General features: G+C 43.8%; 1 protein-coding gene across 2 annotated transcripts in view; it reads left to right on the top strand.

Annotated features, from left to right (window-relative positions):
• The first annotated feature begins 7 nt into the window (after positions 1-7).
• CNNM2 (cyclin and CBS domain divalent metal cation transport mediator 2) overlaps positions 8-18,363 on the top strand; it is a 110,308-nt gene continuing 91,952 nt past the window's right edge. Inside the window, exon 1 of one of the 2 annotated variants that reach the window (XM_057379642.1) lies at positions 8-1,204. In XM_057379642.1, the coding sequence (XP_057235625.1) occupies positions 310-1,204 (895 nt within the window). In that variant the 5' untranslated portion in view covers positions 8-309. The remainder of the gene's footprint in view (positions 1,205-18,363) is intronic. The other variant, XM_057379651.1, reaches the window with a different exon arrangement.

Raw genomic sequence — 18,363 nt, 5'->3', positions numbered from 1 at the left:
GGGGGCGGCGGCGGGTCGACGGGCAGCGGCGGAGCCCCGCAGCGCTGCGGCATCCGCACCTCGGACATCATCATCCTGCCGCACATCGTGCTCAACCGCCGCACCTCGGGCATCATCGAGATCGAGATTAAGCCCCTTCGCAAAACGGAGAAGAGCAAGTCCTACTACCTGTGCACCTCCGTCTCGGCCCCCGCCGCCGCTGCCCTGGGGCCCGGAGCTCCCGGAGGGCTGGCGGGCGCCGAGGGGCCCGCGGGACCCCCGCCCTGGGGTGAGACCACTTGGATCTACCATGACGGCGAGGACACCAAGATGATCGTGGGCGAGGAGAAGAAGTTCCTGCTGCCTTTCTGGCTGCAGGTTATCTTCATCTCGCTCCTTCTGTGCCTCTCGGGCATGTTCAGTGGCCTCAACCTGGGCCTGATGGCCCTGGACCCCATGGAGCTGCGCATCGTGCAGAACTGTGGCACGGACAAAGAGAAGAACTACGCCAAGCGCATCGAGCCTGTGCGGCGTCAGGGCAACTACCTGCTGTGCTCCCTCCTGCTGGGCAATGTCCTGGTCAACACCACGCTTACCATCCTGCTGGACGACATTGCCGGCTCTGGGCTGGTGGCCGTGGTGGTCTCCACCATCGGTATCGTCATCTTCGGCGAGATCGTGCCGCAGGCTATTTGCTCTCGGCACGGCCTGGCCGTGGGCGCCAACACCATCTTCCTCACCAAGTTTTTCATGATGATGACCTTCCCGGCCTCCTACCCCGTCAGCAAGTTGCTGGACTGTGTCCTGGGCCAGGAGATCGGCACGGTCTATAACCGTGAGAAGTTGCTGGAGATGCTGCGGGTCACCGACCCTTATAACGATCTAGTCAAGGAGGAGCTCAACATTATCCAAGGAGCCCTGGAACTGCGCACCAAGACTGTGGAGGACGTGATGACTCCACTCCGAGACTGCTTTATGATCGCTGCCGAGGCTGTGCTCGACTTCAACACYATGTCCGAGATTATGGAGAGCGGTTACACACGCATCCCGGTTTTCGAGGGTGACCGCTCCAACATCGTGGACTTGCTCTTTGTTAAGGACTTGGCTTTTGTGGACCCCGATGACTGCACGCCACTCAAGACCATCACCCGCTTCTACAACCACCCGCTGCACTTTGTCTTCAACGACACCAAGCTCGATGCCATGCTGGAGGAGTTCAAGAAAGGTGGGCTCATGCCTGTGGTGTGGGTGCGGTGGGGAGGTGCTGCTCCATGGCAGTCAGCATCTATCTTCTTGCAGCAAGGGAGCTCTGCAGGGGGGACCTCTGGGGTTCCTGCTCATGGAGGGGTGTGGGAAGGTGCATCCTGGACAGTGAGTGAGCGGTATTGAGGYATCTGCCAGATCTGATTGTTCCCTGGGCCAGAAAGCTGATCCGTGGCTGGGATGTGCCCCCAGCCTTTTTTCCCCACTGCACTGGGTTGTGTGTGTGGGCATGGTGCCAAGCAAGGTTGTTTTCTTTCTTGCTTTTTCCACTCATCTGTCCGTTACAGTGAGAACCACTGACGGGAATCCGCGGCCGTTCCTCTGCTGTGTCTTCTSTGTGCTTTTTCAGCTGGCCTGATGGGGAGGAGTGGGTGGGCTGCCCGGGTGCCTTTCAAGCTTAGTGCACACACGTGCTGAGATAAACAAGGCATTTTAGTTCCATTCATAGGCTCAGCCGGGCGACCTCAGCTCCCTGCTTGTGTTCCAGTTACTTTGATTGACACTTTGATCTTGTAACTCATAAATCATTTCAATGCCTTAAAATATATTCCAAAGCACCTGTTGGTGTTGCACTTTAGAGTTACAGCTCTTTTTTTCCAGGTGTCTCTGTGCCTCAGAACCACAGGCTCAGCAGAGACGTSACCCTTTCKACCTCTTTGCTGTAGCTTGTGTGTTAGTTGCATCAGAACGGGACTGAGGTTTCCAGCCTCGTCTTARTGGAAGGTGTTGTTGACTTGACAAATGCATTTTAATTCTTGTTTGAAGCTCTTGTTTATGACAAAAGAAAAACACCTTTTTGCTTTGGTTTTAAAATCTGTTCCTCTTTGCAAGCCGAATTATAATGTTYTATGGCCTGTGCAGGATGGAGCTTTCAGAGTAGYTGTTAAGTGAAATTTCAGACAGTTYAGATGTGTGGACTCCTATGCTGGAAAATGAAAGGCCRTTTGGAGTGCCACCATACTGTTTGTACCAGGGAGATCTTATCAAAGTACTATGCAAGAGCGTGGTTCCTGGGAGGTAATTTGCTTGAAAGGGAAAATCTAATGGGGAATATTTGAGTTCACCTTTAACTGCCAAATGTACCTTGAAAAAACTTTGTGAATTGGTAAATGGTCTTCCCGGATAAGTTTAAATTGCCACTTAAGTTTTAGGTACTGTTTTGTCCACATGCTAAGCTCTGGTGTCATGTCAGTTATCTTCTTCATCCTGCTTAACTCACTTTTGGTGGTTTGGAGGGTTACTATCTTTGTGGATAAAAGGTGAACATACTCTTGCTTTTTATTGACCAGGGCAGCAGTGGTTATCTTTACCTCTTTCGGCCTGTGTGTAGAGATGGGGAAGTCTTACTTGGGTTTGGAGATGTTGAAGGGGAGAGATGAGGCACAGCCTCCCTCGTGTGTGGTTTCTATGCTGCAGGATCTGCAGCTTGGATGTGRGAAACTCAGTGATGTCACTTAACTGTTGGCTGGTTAAGGTGGATTTTGCTGCATGTGTAAGTGAAGATTGGTTCTTCCCCTCTATCTCTGTGCTTCTGACTCCAGATAGCACAAAAGGATTCTTAGTCTGTAGTGAGACTTGGGGGTGTTCTCTAGTTCTGTGTGCAGCCGTGTGTCTGAAGAAATGGATGTTATATTGGTAGTTTTATTTGCCTGGTCTGAAAGGATGGAATCCACTTCTGTGTATTAGCATAGCAGTCCTTTTATTTAACAGCTGGGAGAATTAGGTGTGCGCTTTAATCCTGCAAGTGTGCTAAGCCAAATGCCTCCTTACAGTTCCTGAAACTGGTRCTTAAAATAGGCTTCTTAAAAAATCTCCTGGGTGGCTTGGAAGGTGCAAACTAGCGATCACTTTCCCCTGTAGCCACAGGGCTTCTCTTGCCTGCACGAGGAGACATCCCAGTGACACAAGCTTAGGATGACTTCCTAACGTGTGTGTTCGAGATTGCTGGGTCCTGGAATAGTCTCTGTAGCTGSGAATTAATTCAGGCTGGTTTGAGCATACTTAAATGTTTACTCCAGAGTCGTTATGCTGGTTGGTCTGTATGGGCAAGCCCTGTGTTAGGACTAGCTCTGTCTTAACTGGTTTCTCTTARAAAAGTGCAGATATAGTGGAAATAAATGTCTTCCTTTGTGTCCTTTGAAATGAATGTAAATAACTGATAGCTGGCTTGATCTGGCATAGTGCTGTGTCTTTTGCAAGAGCTCTTCCAACTTTCTTCTTCAGAGCAACCTTGCCAAATTCCCATGAGAATGTACAAATAAAGGGTGAGAATCAAATTGCATGTTAGTCTCTAGTAGTGTGTTGGAAATAAATAAGCTTACAGTTTTTAATTGTTCTCTTCCCATCACATTGATCTTCTGCCACAGCCAGCTTGCTTCAAAACTCACACGTGTGTCTTTTTTTGATACCCAGTCCRCTGCTACCACTGTTGGGTGCAACAGACACCATGTGATAGTGCTGTCAGTTAATACTTTAATTGATTTGGAGAGAGAGGATTTTTTTTCAATAAGTTTGATAATTAGCTGGATAGGTGGGGGTTTGAAACTCACTTTTTGGGCAGAAACAAAACATTCTTAAATTAAATATGGGATGGAGGCTTACAAGGAGGAGCGAGGCAGGAAATGCATCCTTATGCTGTTGCAGAAGATGAAATGGGTAGTTCTGTACTTATTCTAGTGCTTAATCTGAACAGCTGGAGGATTTGGTGGTGGGCCTRTTGTTAGCATTCTTTGACCACAATTGCAAAATAAGTATCTGTTTCACTTCTATGCTGCCAGGCAAGAAATTTAATTTTAAAAGAGAGTTTCAGCACATTCCCACTCCCTTGCTGCTCTAATCTCCTAAAGTGTGAATAAACATGATTCCTGAAGCAGTCCACAAGCAAGCTTCTCYTCTAAAAAGCATGGTTTACTTGCAAATAAATAAGTAGCTTTTGAAATAGGTGTGATTTTTCTGTTCTAAAAACAGACCTCAGACCTGTACCAGAGCTGTCAAATCCATTTGCCTACAGGTTGAGCAGGCTGAGTGCTTAACTTAAATTCAGTCATTCAAATTTAATGCAAGGTAGTCTAAGGTACCTTTTCTACTAGGAAAGGACCAGCCTGACTTTGCTCAGAGCAAAGAGGTATCTCATTTGAAATGAGTTCACTCCCAGCTAATCTGATGTTGGCCATTGCTATAAAGGGGTACAAGGTGTTACCTATTCCAGGATTGATTTGTGTCGTGGCTCCTAATCTGCAGCAGGGAGTGATTGAGCCACAAAGTAATTTTTGGAAAGAAGCTGGTGGACTGTCTCCACTCATGTCCTTTTTCTTGTTGACATGCRTGTGGACCTGCTATTTTTTTGTTTCCTGGTCTTTTTTGACAGTCTTCCTAGGTCTCTGCTCAAATGCTCTCTGGCACTTGYTCTTGGTGTTTTTCACAGGCAGATCTCTGCATGTATGATCCTAAATACAAAGCATTCTATTTCTAGCTCCATGTCTGCTGGAGCTACAAAAATTCACTTTGAAAAACCTCATGTTGTAATACTAATATTTCAAGATTGGCCCACTTTCTGCAAGCCATTGTACAGCTGTGTTCTTGGTGGCCTGGATGGCTTTGGAGGTCAGCGGTTTCTCAGCTGGAGTCCTCCTTATCCGGGGACTTTGAGTCATATATTTTGATCTTATTTATATCTATTTCCACTATTATTTTATACTACAGAGCAGAGCATAATAGCCTGTTGCAAAGAAGCCACAATAGCTGTGCAGCAGTCCTGAGCTTTTGTTTTCTGAATCACATGGCAGCGTTGAGAAAACTCTTGGATTCCTTACTAAAATCATCAACAACTGTACCTTAAAAATTCTTATTTCCCAAAAACATTGTCAGATTTAGCTTGCTGATACTTTTTTTCTGGCTTTGTTGGTCTTGTATTGTCTGCTTTTAGTAGCATGTGTGTTTGGTGGCTGTTATTTAGAGTAGACATTAGGGAAAAATGTTACCCATTTCTTTTCTAGCTCTTCTTCCCCCTCGCAAGAAAACCAGCCCCCAGCAGCCTGAAACATAAACCTCTGACTTTTGAGTGCAGATAAGAATACTTAGACCTACTTCTCTTTTGAGCACATAGATCCTCTTTTTGGAAACAGGTAGGATAGCAAGTAACTGGTAGCCCAGGGATCCAGATTCTGCTTTACTATTGTTGGTCTGAGGGTTTTTTTCTGTTATTAGGTCACTTGGTCTGAGGGGCTTTTTTTGTTATTAGGTCACTTATCTTTCTGGTACAATTCTAATCCAGGTTTGTAGGTGGCTTCTTTCCTGGTTTTTTTCAAGTTTTATTACCTGCTGAATCTGAGTCTAGTCTTCCCTTGAGTAACTTTGATTTAGTAGGTCTGAATGCTTACTTTCTAGTTTGTCTAGCAGGTTGTCTGTCTCCTGGACACTTTTTCTGTGTAACCCTGTGACTGGGGCGTTATGAGAAACTGAAAGAAACTACATAAATCCTTTCTGGGATTATGAAAGGCACGTAAAACTTCTTGGAAAACAAAATAGTTTTCAAGGCTGCTTAGYTAATAAAAGGCAGCTCCTCTGATCCTTTTGGGAAAATTTGTACAATGGAGAAGGTGTTGAGAAAGTCCAGCGTGGTGACTTTTCTGTGTGAAGAGAGTAGGGGGAGTGGTAGATGGGAAGGAATTTGCCACCAAGAAACAGAAGTCTTAGCATGCTATGCCTGCAGATTTATTCCCTGAACAAAAATTGCGTGTGGGGGTGTGTGTTGCCTCGTGACAAACTGTTCTTTGGCTGTCTGACAGCGCAGCACCCGCAGGTATTGCACTGCCAAGAGCTTTGCTGGCCTTGCAGAGCTCCTGGGGGATGCGTGCTCGTTCCACTGGAGAGCAGCGGATGTGGGTTACTGCAGGCAGCCCTCCTGCTGGTATGCTGAGGGAGAGGCACCAAGGGGAATGCATCAGGAACAGCTCCAGTTCTTCCTGGGCTCCCTACTGGGAGTATTTTATAGGAGAAGAGAGGCTTCTCGGAGAGCAGCCTTGGTGAGGAGCCCAGCTTGAGGGCTCCTTCTGCTGCTCAGAGTAGGAAGAAACATGTTTCAGGTGCCTGGCAGGGAGAGGAGTATGTGAATTAAAATGTGAATTAAATGAGCAGTAGAGSTTTGAGTCTGATGCCCACATTGGAATATGATTCTTGGATTGCTTTTGAACCGATGGTTCGCAACTCTTGTCATTTGACAAACACAAGAAGTTGCCTTTTCCTCCCCTCAGCTGTTTGCTCAGTTAGCAAATGCCTTCCTGTGCTGAAGCTGATGGGAGTGAATTCCACCACAAGTGAACCATGCTCCTATCTGCTTTCTCTGTGTCTRTAAAGGTTATCTGTAGTAGGCACAGATGTAAACTTCAGGTCAGTCTGTGCAGCATTTCATGGCCAGTTTTGGAGCAGGATAGAGCAAAGAGGCAGAATGTCAACTTCTGAGGAAATTCATCAGCGGAGGAAAATGATCAGGTAGTAGAACCATTGCAGTGTCCTTCCAGGTCTGAGATTTTTTTTGAGTTTCGTTTTATTGTCTTCTGACATGAGGTTCAGAGGAGSAGAACATTTTCTCAGTGAACTTCAGTTGACTCTGAGGACATAAGAACAATAACAGCGAATCCTCTGCAGTAGGTCATTTCTGACAATRGCTGGGGCTGCTTAGAGAAAGTATTAGAAAAGAGCCAATTTATTTTGCTCCCCACGGAAGCTTACTGATCTCATCAGGCTGTGATTCAGGAAGTTCTGGGACTAAAGATACTGTCTTTATTGAATAGCCCTAGATGCTTATTTCTCTCTGTGAGCATGTCTAATCAACACTGAGCCTTTGTCAGTTTTTGCACAGAAACAAACACCACTAGTGAGTGCCTCCTGTCTGGAGCGCTAGTGGCAGAGAAAAGTGGGTCTAGAGCTTCATTTCTGATTGTCACTTCTGTCTGAAGCCATCCAAAGGTAGATTTTGTTTTGTCAGGCTATGATATCACTCTAGCTTTTAATTTAAGAAATGAGGGAGTGAGGCATATGTGTTAGGAGCCTGAGTCCGCTCCCTGTTTTATTGAAGGAATCGTTATAGTGAGTGGGAGTATTGTTGGGGTTATTAGGCTGCTTAACTTGGAGCATTAATGCCACTAGACTGTGACAAGATCTACTCATCTTCCAGGTGCTGTCTGGTGTCAGATTTTGTCCTCCTCACTTGGAGGGCACACATCCTAGTGAACAGGAATTATAACCTGGACAGTTTGAAGTCTCACTACTTCACCTCTTCTAAACACTTAATATCTGCTCCATAATTAGAGTCCTAGGTCAGTCTTACAGCGGCTCAGTCAGGRGCAAGTAGGCTGAGAGTGAAAGCAGTGGCTGAGCAGTGTTGAATGAGTCTATACACCACCCAGCTGGGCTTTTTTCATYAATACTTAGCTAGAGCTCACTTTTGCATTTGTCTATGTGCCTCTACAGAGCAGTGGTGCAATTGCCAGTTTAAGTAGAGCGATTACACTTGTACTATTGAGTCSCTTCCAATTTCACTAATAGAGCTTGTAAAACTAGCCCTCAACTCAGAGTACTCTGAACCATACCCTAGTGAGTGTGACCTGGCACTCTTGTAAATTTGACAAGGTCCTGAATTACGGCCTACCAGCTACAAATAGGAGTGTAAATACTTGGTGCTAATGAGCTACTGCCCACAGCACATGGCTAACAGTCCATACCAGGTGGTTGATCCTGCCTGGCTCCTGCCAAGGTCATTRAGTCATTTCAAGACTATCGAGTAATGGGGTTTTGTTTCACTTTTCACCAGTATATAATCACACAAAATGAGAATCATAAATCTGTCATTAATCTTCTTGTGGTGGAATCCATCTTTTCCCTTGGCCAAGAAGTCTGCATGGCCTAACAGTTGGTAGAAAAACCTATGCTGGGAAGAAACTAGGGCTAAGTGTGATGGTATAAAAAGCATCTGTGARAAGGGCATGAAAAGAAAGATTGGTTAAAGAAGTATCAGGGGAAGAGATGACCTCGTCACCTTAGTGTAGGTGGTCTTACAGAGAGGTAGATGTAAGGAAGAGAAAGGGATGGCTTGAAACAAGTGAGGTGTTCCTATAGTGCTCTAACTAGCTTTTTGTACAGCATGGAGCAATGAAGTTCTGATTCTGCAAAACATATTGTCATGAGGTGAGGCTGAGGAACTGAAGTTTTCCCATAGCTTCTTAAAGAAACCTCCAAAACTGAAACCAAACATCAAGCCTACTGAAACCCCTTCTAATATTATGACTCCAGAACATCAAGCCAGTATCTTTCACAAAATGGACGTGAAAGAACCAGGTCCCTATTTGACCCTCCAGGTTGAAACACMAAGTTGCAGTAGCAGAAGCAGAGATGGCTGTGAGATCCATCATGCTTGGAGAGAAACTGAATGTTCTTTTGACTTGCCATTGGAGGTGCAGGTACCAGATGTTCTTAACACAGTGGCTAGGTCAGCTTATCTTTGCTGACAATAAAGAAGCTTTGATTCTTTAAAAACTGTCTCCATTAACTATTTCCTTTTTTTGTCCTCCTTTATCAGAAGTATGCTCTTCCCTTCTTCCCTGTTTGTGGCTTTCTCTGTAGTAATTTTCTACTCTGAAGGGTCATAGGTAGAGGCCCTTGGGGACCTTTGAGCCATTGTTGTCATGTTTTCTGTTAAAATTGTCTGGGAGCCTTCCAGAGTTTTGGTAGGCAGTTTTCACTGTAGTGAAGAATAACTTCCAGGATTTTCCACACTTCCATGCTGTCTAGGGGGCATCATGTAAGTTGTTTGCCTTTGAGGATTGGGTTGTTGTTGTACACAATCTGTAATGCCAGAGGYGTTTCTTTCTCTGGTTTGGCTGGCATGTTGAAATTAGGATTCTCACATGGATATTTGTGGCTATTTTTGTGATTTAAAAACATGACTCAGACTTGCTCTTCACCTAGTGGTGATGATATGTGCTTAAAAGGACTAGTGAAAGGATACCAGAAAAACAACTGGTCTTGCAACCAACTTGTCTTAAAATACCCAAGCCCTAGATTAAATAGAAACCTCAAAGCAAAGAATGCTTGTGTGGTTGGGACTTCTCTTTATATTGAAGCATTTAATCTGTAAAATGTTTGGTATAATAATCTCAGTGTTTATGAAATAACAGCCCTTCTCCTCAAGGAACTGTATTTTGAAGGACAGAGTAAGTGTGATGCCTGTCAATCTGAAAGCTGAAACCTGATGATTGTGAAGGCCACAAGAGTTTACAAGTTAACAGGACTCTGCTGCAGTTACTGTTTAACCAGGCAAGAGCTTTGCTCCAGCCAAAGGCGCTGGGGCCAGGAGATGAATGCATATGTTCAGCACAAAAGATCTGTATAGGTACGGTTTTTGTAATGGTCTCTGTTGGGATTGCCAGCAAAAGAATGGCGCAATCCCAAAAGGAGCCGCTCTTCAAACGGAGAGCAGTGTTGTAACATTGCTCTCTGCAGGGTGAACTGTGCCATCAAGACTGGGCTCCTACTTCCTTGAGGTTCTTTTGTGCAGCAAGTGTGAATGAAAGTTGGGCTTTTCTTTATAGTGAGTTTTTTTATGATGGTATAATCTCTTGTAATGATGTGACAGAATCATTTGTGATAGCTGCTCTTTGTGGAGGTGAACAAGACTTTATTTTCCCCATTTGTCTGTGGGTAATGAGGGCAGCAAAAATGCTGATTCTGCCTTRGTTGGATACTCTGTTGCCAACAAACAATTTTAAGAAGGATCTTGCCATTTCTGGTTTTCTTCCAGGACTCCACCTCCGGCTTTCAGAAGATTGTCCTTCCTACCCTTTGCACTGGGGGGTTCAAAGTGCAGCCTGGGGACCCCTTTCCATGCAGCAGTTATGTGAGGACAAGGATGATCAGTTGCCTGCTTTTATTGCCTGTGAATTGCTTGTCAGCAATTTCTAGATTCTTACAAATAGGAAGAAAATCTGCTGGTGCGAACTTGTTCTTGATAAAAATTTACTATCTGGCATTGGAAGTAGGTGTGGCTGTGGGTTTTAGGCAAGCTGCAGGCTTAGTTCTTCCTATCTTGCCTGGGACATCTTTCCAGTGGAAGCAAGCACAGCTCTTACAGTTACAATTCCCGTACACAGCAAGTGCAGACAGGGACCTTCAGTTGATATTGCAGGGCATCTAGTGAAGAGGTTTCAGTTCAATTTTTTACTAGTCAAAGTAGGCCAGAATTGTGAATTAGAGTTATTCAGTAGCTCTAACTTGAACTGCAAGGAGTGTCGCTAAGTTTTTGATTCAAGGTGGATAAATTAGCGTGATATGTTTTGCTCTGTGAATTTGTGTGGAGTTTTTTTGTTCTCTGCTGTGTTACTGAGGTATGTGTACAGATAAAGCCTTTCAGCTTTTTGATTTTTGTTTTTTATTTAAGTCTTGTTACARTGTGTGGGGATGGGGTGAGGAAGAATCTCTCAAAGTACGCTTTTTTTTTTCTCTTGAGCTCACAGCCTTAGGTCTTCCTTTTCCTCCAGCTGAGTAGAGGAATAAGGGATARCTCATTGGAAGCTGGGGTAGTGGACCTCTGAGTAGCTCACTGTATGAACTACATGGTTGTAGAGSTATGGGAATCATACTGTTTTTCTGATATGATCTGATCTTGTTCTGTGCTAGTTTCTTACCCTCATGGGGAATAACTTTCATCTTCTTGTTGATGTTCTAATTTGCCTGGAGCCTTTTGGAGTGGTTAGGTTTGAAAACACTAATTTCAAAACAGTGAATTTCAAGAACTTCACACTGCTCCTGGGGAGTATTTTTTTTTCCTTCTCTTAGTGCTGAAGAATTGCTTTTGCTATGGGGATGGGATTTCTCCTAGAGAAATCAAGTTCCCTGGCCAAATAATTGTCTGTATCTCTCAATAAAAATACTGTACGGTGCACTGTAGGCTCAATGTCAGCTACTAAAGGTTTGAGTGCTCACTTGCAAGAGAAATGGGAGACTTTCTTATATCTCATGCAGAGGAAAGTCAGCTTGTGATCCTTCCGTACTAGTGTATTTGTGTTTTCCTGTGACTCTTACAGAGATCACTGCATGCTTAAAGCTGTGTTCCTTTTCCATATGATGGACCCAGCCTCTCCATGATAATCAGGACTGACAGTTTTGTACGTCTTTATGTTCGTTTGACAAAGGCCCAGAGGGGATTTGTGATCACCAATGTGAAACTGCTTTACCAGTAGTGTACTATTTTAATTCAGCTTATGTTGTGTTGTCTGAAGGCTCCCAAGGAGAACCCAGAAGTGGAGAAGTTGCACAGTTCACCCTCTAGGCAGTCTTGGTGGGGGGTGAAGCTTCCCAGCGTGAGAATCCCCTGAGGTTACAGCTTGAGGAAGGTAGCTCTGGCAGTGAAAAAACTTAATTACCTACTGGATGCAAGCTCCAAGAACTACAGCAACCTTTTGCTTGATGCCAATCATAGAGTTGAGCCTGTGAGTGCAGTTGTGTGCAGTCAATGTGTGTGCAGTCAATGAGCAAGCAAACAGAGCAGCTTTCTTTTTTCCTGCTTTCTTCAATGCCCCTGGGGTTAAGGGAGGGGATGAAGATTTCCCTGTGCTGTGTGATGCACCACAGACGGGAATCCCAGTCTCTTCTCCTCCTCTCTGCRTGGGAACACCTGCTGTGCATGGGGTGAGAGGTCTACCAGGAGAGCTCTGATGTCAATGGCCCTATTCTATTAATGTTTTTTTTTCTCTTTCCACAGCAGCTGTTTTGAATTTTCCAGTTTTTGCTGTAATCTTTGAACAAGCTTTATTTTATTATGAGAGGGACACTGTGGAAGTATGTGGGGTGGAGTGAAGACACGCATACATTTGAGTGTTGAGGGCATTTTCATTTCTGATTCCTGGCCTGAAAACTGGGTTTAAACTTGTTGCTTGCCTGCTGTTTGAACATGGTGCAGTGGTAAGAGGCTTTAATATATTTCTTCTTTGCAAATCATCAACCTCACATCTTCCAGTAAAGGAAAGAATTTGGGAGTATAGCTTCCAAGAGTAATAGTCTTCTCAGCCCTATGCAATGCACAGGCTCCAACCAAAAAGTTCCAAGGAAAATACTCAGAAAAGGGGGAGTCATCTAGCTGTAATCACTGATGGTTTTGTATTTAAACTATTTGGCTTTGCAGAGAGATCAGTACAGGCTTTTTAAAAGACAGACATGGAGCCATCCTAGTAACTATGTAGACCATTTTAATCTGAGCRTAGGTTAGAGAAGTTAAGAAAATGTCTCTTACCAAGTTTGTATTGATGAGRCTCTGTAGTTTGCCATTGTTCCCACTATCTCTACCTGAAAACAGATGGAAATATTGGAGGCTGTTTCTAGGTACCCTGTTTTCTACTTGAATCTACCTCRTGATCAATAGAAAGAGTTGAGTGCTTTGAGCAGTGCTTGAAAGGTTTAAAGGAGGATGCTGAGCAAAGAGACATGGTGAAGAAGTTGGTAGGTTTGGGGATTTCAGTGGTGTCTATTTCCCTTTGAAAACCACTGGCACAGCAGTGTCCTGCCTGTTTTTAGAGAGAACGTGTAAGAGAGAATGAGGCGCTTTAAACGCCAAAGATTCTTTTAAGAAATTAGGTTATCTTAACCATCCTCTGCAGTGCTGCATTTAGGAGTTGTGATGAGGAATGAGGGTGTACTGTGATTAAACATGTACTCCCACAGCTAGAGGCAGCATGTAGTTCCTGGGAGGAAGAACTCTTGCTGTGGTAATTCCTGACAAAAGGAATTCTCATCTCAGTGTTTTCTGTGGCTTTGAGGATGACTGGGACATTAAAAAAGCTCTCAAGATATGATTAGTTGCAAAAGTTCTTACAGATARGAATAAACTTGTTTTGGGTTTGGGTTTTTTTTTAATCCTTGTAGAACTGAGACTACATTTTCCTATTCCTGCATTTTTTCCTTCAAAATGGAAAAATGACTGAAAGAAATCAAGGGCRAAACTGCTTCAAGTGAGTTGAGAGTTGGGCAAGGATAAAGTGGTGGGTTTTATCTTTGTATTTCCTAGCACTGTCCAAAGCTGCAGTTGATTGTGATGCCTTGTCCTTGTKCTTCAATTACTTTGCTCTAGAATGAGAACTCGCTTTTGTCCCTTTCCCTTGTATCAGTTGAATTGGTTTTGTAAGAGCCAGTGTGTTTCAGCTTGTCTGCTGTAATTTAGGTTCTGTAATAGGAGTTTGCTTTAATGTTCGTGTAATAGCTTACTTGCATGATGGTTGTAACTTTCTTTAGACTGACAGTCCCTCCAGTGACTCAGGTTTTGTTTCTCTTGCTCTGAGTTCCTTGGCTGTCAATGTCTGTAGTGTTTTCACTCTCCTTTTTCAGGTCAATGTGTAGTTAGTTCTCCTGGCACTATTTGTGGCAGTAGGTAGGAAAAACAGAAACAGTCTAAGCAACTGATGAGATGAGGCTATCCAGGCAAGTGTGTGGAGACAATTCAGGTGAATGTCCCATGCTTAGTTCTCTGTTCGCTTCAGCTCTTTGGCTGCTAGAATTGCTGCTGTAGAGCTCATTGCTGGGTGCTTTCTAACATCCCAGTGAGGCAGAGAGGTTTGATCTATTGTTTTTTCCTTACTGAGTCAGAGATGCCATTTATGCTTTTATCYTGTGCTGCTTGGCTTTTGTTTTCAGACAGTTTTAAACTAATGTCCAATTTAGGATTAATTATGTATTAAATACTTTTGTGGTTTTCCGGGCTGAAAACCTAGTARGCAAGTATTTAAGTGTCAAACCTGTTAGTTCTTAAATTCCCAGTGTTGAGGGATATGCAGGTGGCTTTCTTTTTTTTTTTCCTTGGTGATGAGGTGGTAACCCAAGAATGATTAAATATGTTGGCTCACTCAGGAACCAGAAAGTTTTGGGCTCTTTTTCCTGATGCCACTGGAAAGTTGTTCTTGCACCATGGACAGGTCAGTTATAGCAGAGGGTGGTAACTGCACTGTTCCTTACTGCCACCCATTCCAAGGACTCTTGAGCAAGCTGACTAAGAGGGATGCAGTGAAACAGAGCCAAGTCTGTTCTCACTGCTGGTGAATCCCATTCATTTGGGATGAAAAGGATGGCTTAGTTGGACTCTTGCCTTATTCCATGTGTGGTGATGTGATGTGGGGAAAGCACAGCCAACCAGGTATTTGTCAATAATTAAGGGGGTGGGCAAGATTTGTCCTTGTGATGGTCTGCCCCTACTCTAGGGTGATGCAAGCACCTCCGTATGCCACTCAATGTGTTCTGCTTTTTTGGAGGATATTGGCAGAGGCTGGGTTCTGTCACTGCTCTGGCAGTTGTTCCCTATGGTGGAATTGTCTCCCTGACACAGAATTGGAAGGACTTGTGTCCTGATGATACCATTATCACTCTGTCTCCCTATGCTTYCGTTAGTGAGTGGTGTCTGACCAAAGTGCCTGTTAGTGCAGAAGCTCTGTGTTGACTCATAATCCAGGGCACCATTTTTGCTGCCGTGAAGAGATGTGCTGTGCTTGTGATCATAATGACCTGGCTCTTTATTGTTTTCTTTGACATAGGAGATAAGAACAGGAGGGAGAAGCTGAGAATTTTCCTGCTTGTCCCATTCAGAAAATGGATGTGACTGGGACAGTGAAGGTGTAATTTGTTTTTTCATCCCTGTCCCAGGAGTTAGGCTTGTGCACGGAAGGTAGAGACAGGTCCATTCTTCTTCCTTTGACTGACTAAATGAAAAGGTGAATGAATGGTACCCTTCAGTAAAGTGTGAATTCAGAAGTGTCATTGRAAAAGCTGCTACCAAAAGTAACAGAAGTAGAGTTCCAGTTTTAGATAAAATTATTTTTCCTTAATTTTTAATCCCTTTGCGTTGGAACAGGGAGCTGAAGGGAGTGATGGTGGCACTAGGTAGGGCAGCCTTTGCAGGGATGAAGACGGGAGTGTTGCAACCTTTGAGTTGTTAACCTTTTGAAGTGGCATGGGGCAGATGTCTCATTACCCTCGCCCCAACACAGGCACGTTTTATCTGTGACATACCAAGCAAATTGCCTTTTGCCTCAGAGACAGTGTAGGGCTGTTAAACCTGTTTGGCTTCGAGGCAGTCATTCTGTGGATTCTCTTTATCTGCCCCTGTGAGGGTCAGGAGCCTGCAGAGGCCACCTTCCTCTTCCAGGTCTGATGTCTGCTCTGCTGGACCAGCACTTAAGGCAAAAGCTCCTGTGTTGGGTGAGGGCTTTTAGTGAGTGCTTTCAAAAATAGCAGTAGATCGTCCCTCCAGGGTCAGGTGAGGGAGCTGCAGTGCTTTTTTTTTTTTTTTTTTTTTTTTTTTTTTTTTGCAGGGAGATCTGCAGCCACAATCAGTTGAGCCAACCGGTGACTGCTTTGCTCAAGTATGATGTTTGAGGATCTAACTAAAGAACTTGAATGTTTAGCTAGTTTACAGTTAGATTTTAAATTTGATGCTAAATTCTGGTAGCCAGTTGTCATCTGTTTTTTATTTTCCCTATCAGAATAAGCTGTTTTTAACATAAATTACTAACTGCATTAGTGTCTGTCGAATTGTTAACTTTTGCATGAAGAAACAATTGATCTGCATCATAATCACTGCCAAAATGCATCTCTGGGTACATGCTTCTTGGTATGTCACRTGTCTGTAGCAGGTGGCAATAATACTGGCAATAATAATATGTGAGCATTTCTGTTAGATTTATTTTTCCTCCCAACTGTGGCAAACCCCTGTGAGATTGCTGAGACAAGCCTGTGTATAGGGGTGGCTGAGGAGAATCCAGAAGCCCTGGGAAGAGARGGAAAGTGAGAAAACTGCAGTTGTTCAGTGTATGGGAGAAATTTAAAGCATAAAATACATAAACTATCCTAAAAAGAAGAGTAAAACCTACTGATGAGAGCAATCATGAAAGTGTCTGACCTCCTTCTGCTGCACTTGTCGTGTTCCTGCCTTGCTGTTTGTGCTCGCCTGCGTTTTTGGCACATCTCTGTCATCCATTGCATGTTACCAAAACAGGTGCCACACAGACACAAGCAAAAGAGCTTTCTTCTTACTATTCTGCCAAAGGATATGACTCATTGCTGAAGGGATGGTTCATTTAGCAGACCAACTAAACTAAAAGTATGGAAATTTTCAGGGTTTCCACTGATAACTCTTCCCTTTGGGTATTTTCTGTGTTATGGATGCAACTTTTGACTCTGGGCATTGGTCTGTTAGGAATYGACTTGTGCTAAGTTTAATATATGTGAATCTTGTAATGCAGGTGACTACTTGTTAGTGGAAGCTGAGCTAGATTTGAACCTATAGTGGGTTATTGACTTGATCTTTTAATCTGTCAGCTCATACTTCACTCCTCTTCTCTGTTTGGATGTTGTCATTTTGAGATGTTTTTGGAAAGAGTACTGGGAAAACTTGCAAACATTTTTCAAACAAAAGATGGTTTGTCTTCATGGCTGGGAGGGTTCATTTGGACACTTGCTCTGGATTTTTTTTTGTTGTTGTTTGGAAAACTGAAGTTCTTAGAAGTTAGATGGCCTTGGCTTTCTTTGTTCTTTCCTCTGTCTCAGACATCTGTATCAGCTCTCTCACCGAGCTCTTTATCTTACTTGGCTTTTCTGTGGATGCCTGGAGGCCTTGGCTCACATTCTCAAGAGTGTCCACTGGTTCAAGAAGCCATTGCTGCTATCAAATTACCTTGACAGCTGTTGTCCCATTTCATATTTGCCATCCCCTCCCCCTGGCTCCCTTGTGATTTTTGGCAGAAGCTGTGGCTATTGAGCAATAAAACTTGGATCTGAGAATCCTGTTGCTGGTGGGAAAATGAGATGAGAGCATACGAGTTAATGCCTTGCAACTTGACTTCTTGCTGATGTATAATCAGTAGCATCTTTATTTGAAAACAAAACCTACCACTAGCTACTCTGTTTGTGGATTGAGTGGATGGTTCATTTACTGCTCATCTGGAGTTGAGCCGTAGGTGCTGGTCTCCTAAAATAGCACACTCTATACCAAGATGTTTGTGACCAGACAAGCTCTTGATTTGGAGTCCATGACAAATGCCTGTGTCGTGTTAACAGAAGTAATCCATAAGGGCACAATCAACTTCATTTTAGTTTTATCGATGGTCCTGCCTGTGTGTAACTGGGAACAGAGCTCTGTGGTGCTATTTAGTAGATATTAAAGATGACCCTATATGGTCTTGCTTGGGTTTGAATTAATGAAACATAGGGATAACATGTGTGAGCTCTCCTCTTATGTGTGTTTGAGGATTTAATTGCTATTCTTTTAAATACAACATAAAATACTTTTGACAGCTGACAGAAATGGTGATGATCTTGGGGTCAACCATCATAAGAGACTGCCATCGCTGTAAACCTCTCCTTTCAAGGTGTTTTTTGTTTCTTTTGTCAGTTGTTTGAAAAGTTGGCTGCTGCATGGCATGCTTTAATCTGTACTGATCATTCCTCTTGTCCCTGTTGGAACATGTCAGCAACTATATTTTTTGTAACATACTGGCAAAATTMGGAAGGAAGGAAGGAGCAGATCTTAATTGGAAAGATGATTGACAGAAAACAATTAATGTATCCGGAACACTCAGTTGAGAGGAACGCATATAGGGAAAACATATGAAAMATTCTTTTGCTTGCAATGTGTTTGATTTACTTGCTGATAACATCAGTGTGAGATGTAAAGCTTGTAAAAGGCTGGATCAGACCAGTCTTAGTGCTTGTCTTACAGCTCCTAAATTGCTGTGCCAAAATTAGGGAGACTCGGCTCCTATTGAAACACGTGCTGCCCTGTTTTGTTTGTGTCTGGGCAGAAGGGCACTTTAAACAGTTGGTGGATGGCTTTGCTGTGTATGAGTGAAATCATGAATTTGGAGTGACTGTAAATTTGAGGGCTGGGGCCTTGGGGCTCCATCATGGTCAGAGCTGGTGGAATGTAGCTCATGATGCGGTCTCAGCATCTCACGTGCTGTGGAGTCCTCTTGGGTCTGAAGAATGGCTGGGGTTGTAGTGGGTGCAGCTGTGAAATCAAGGGGGGAARCTCAGAAGGCAGGGGGTCAAAGAAGATGTCCTCTGACTTTGGAAGATCACAATTACATCAAC

Source organism: Malurus melanocephalus, unplaced genomic scaffold, assembly GCF_030028575.1.
Source record: "Malurus melanocephalus ecotype Western Australia unplaced genomic scaffold, MMel_1.1 scaffold_12, whole genome shotgun sequence".
Classification (NCBI taxonomy): Eukaryota; Metazoa; Chordata; class Aves; order Passeriformes; family Maluridae; genus Malurus; species Malurus melanocephalus.
The sequence above is the reverse complement of the archived record's forward strand: the minus strand, read 5'-3'. Positions and strand labels throughout refer to the sequence as shown.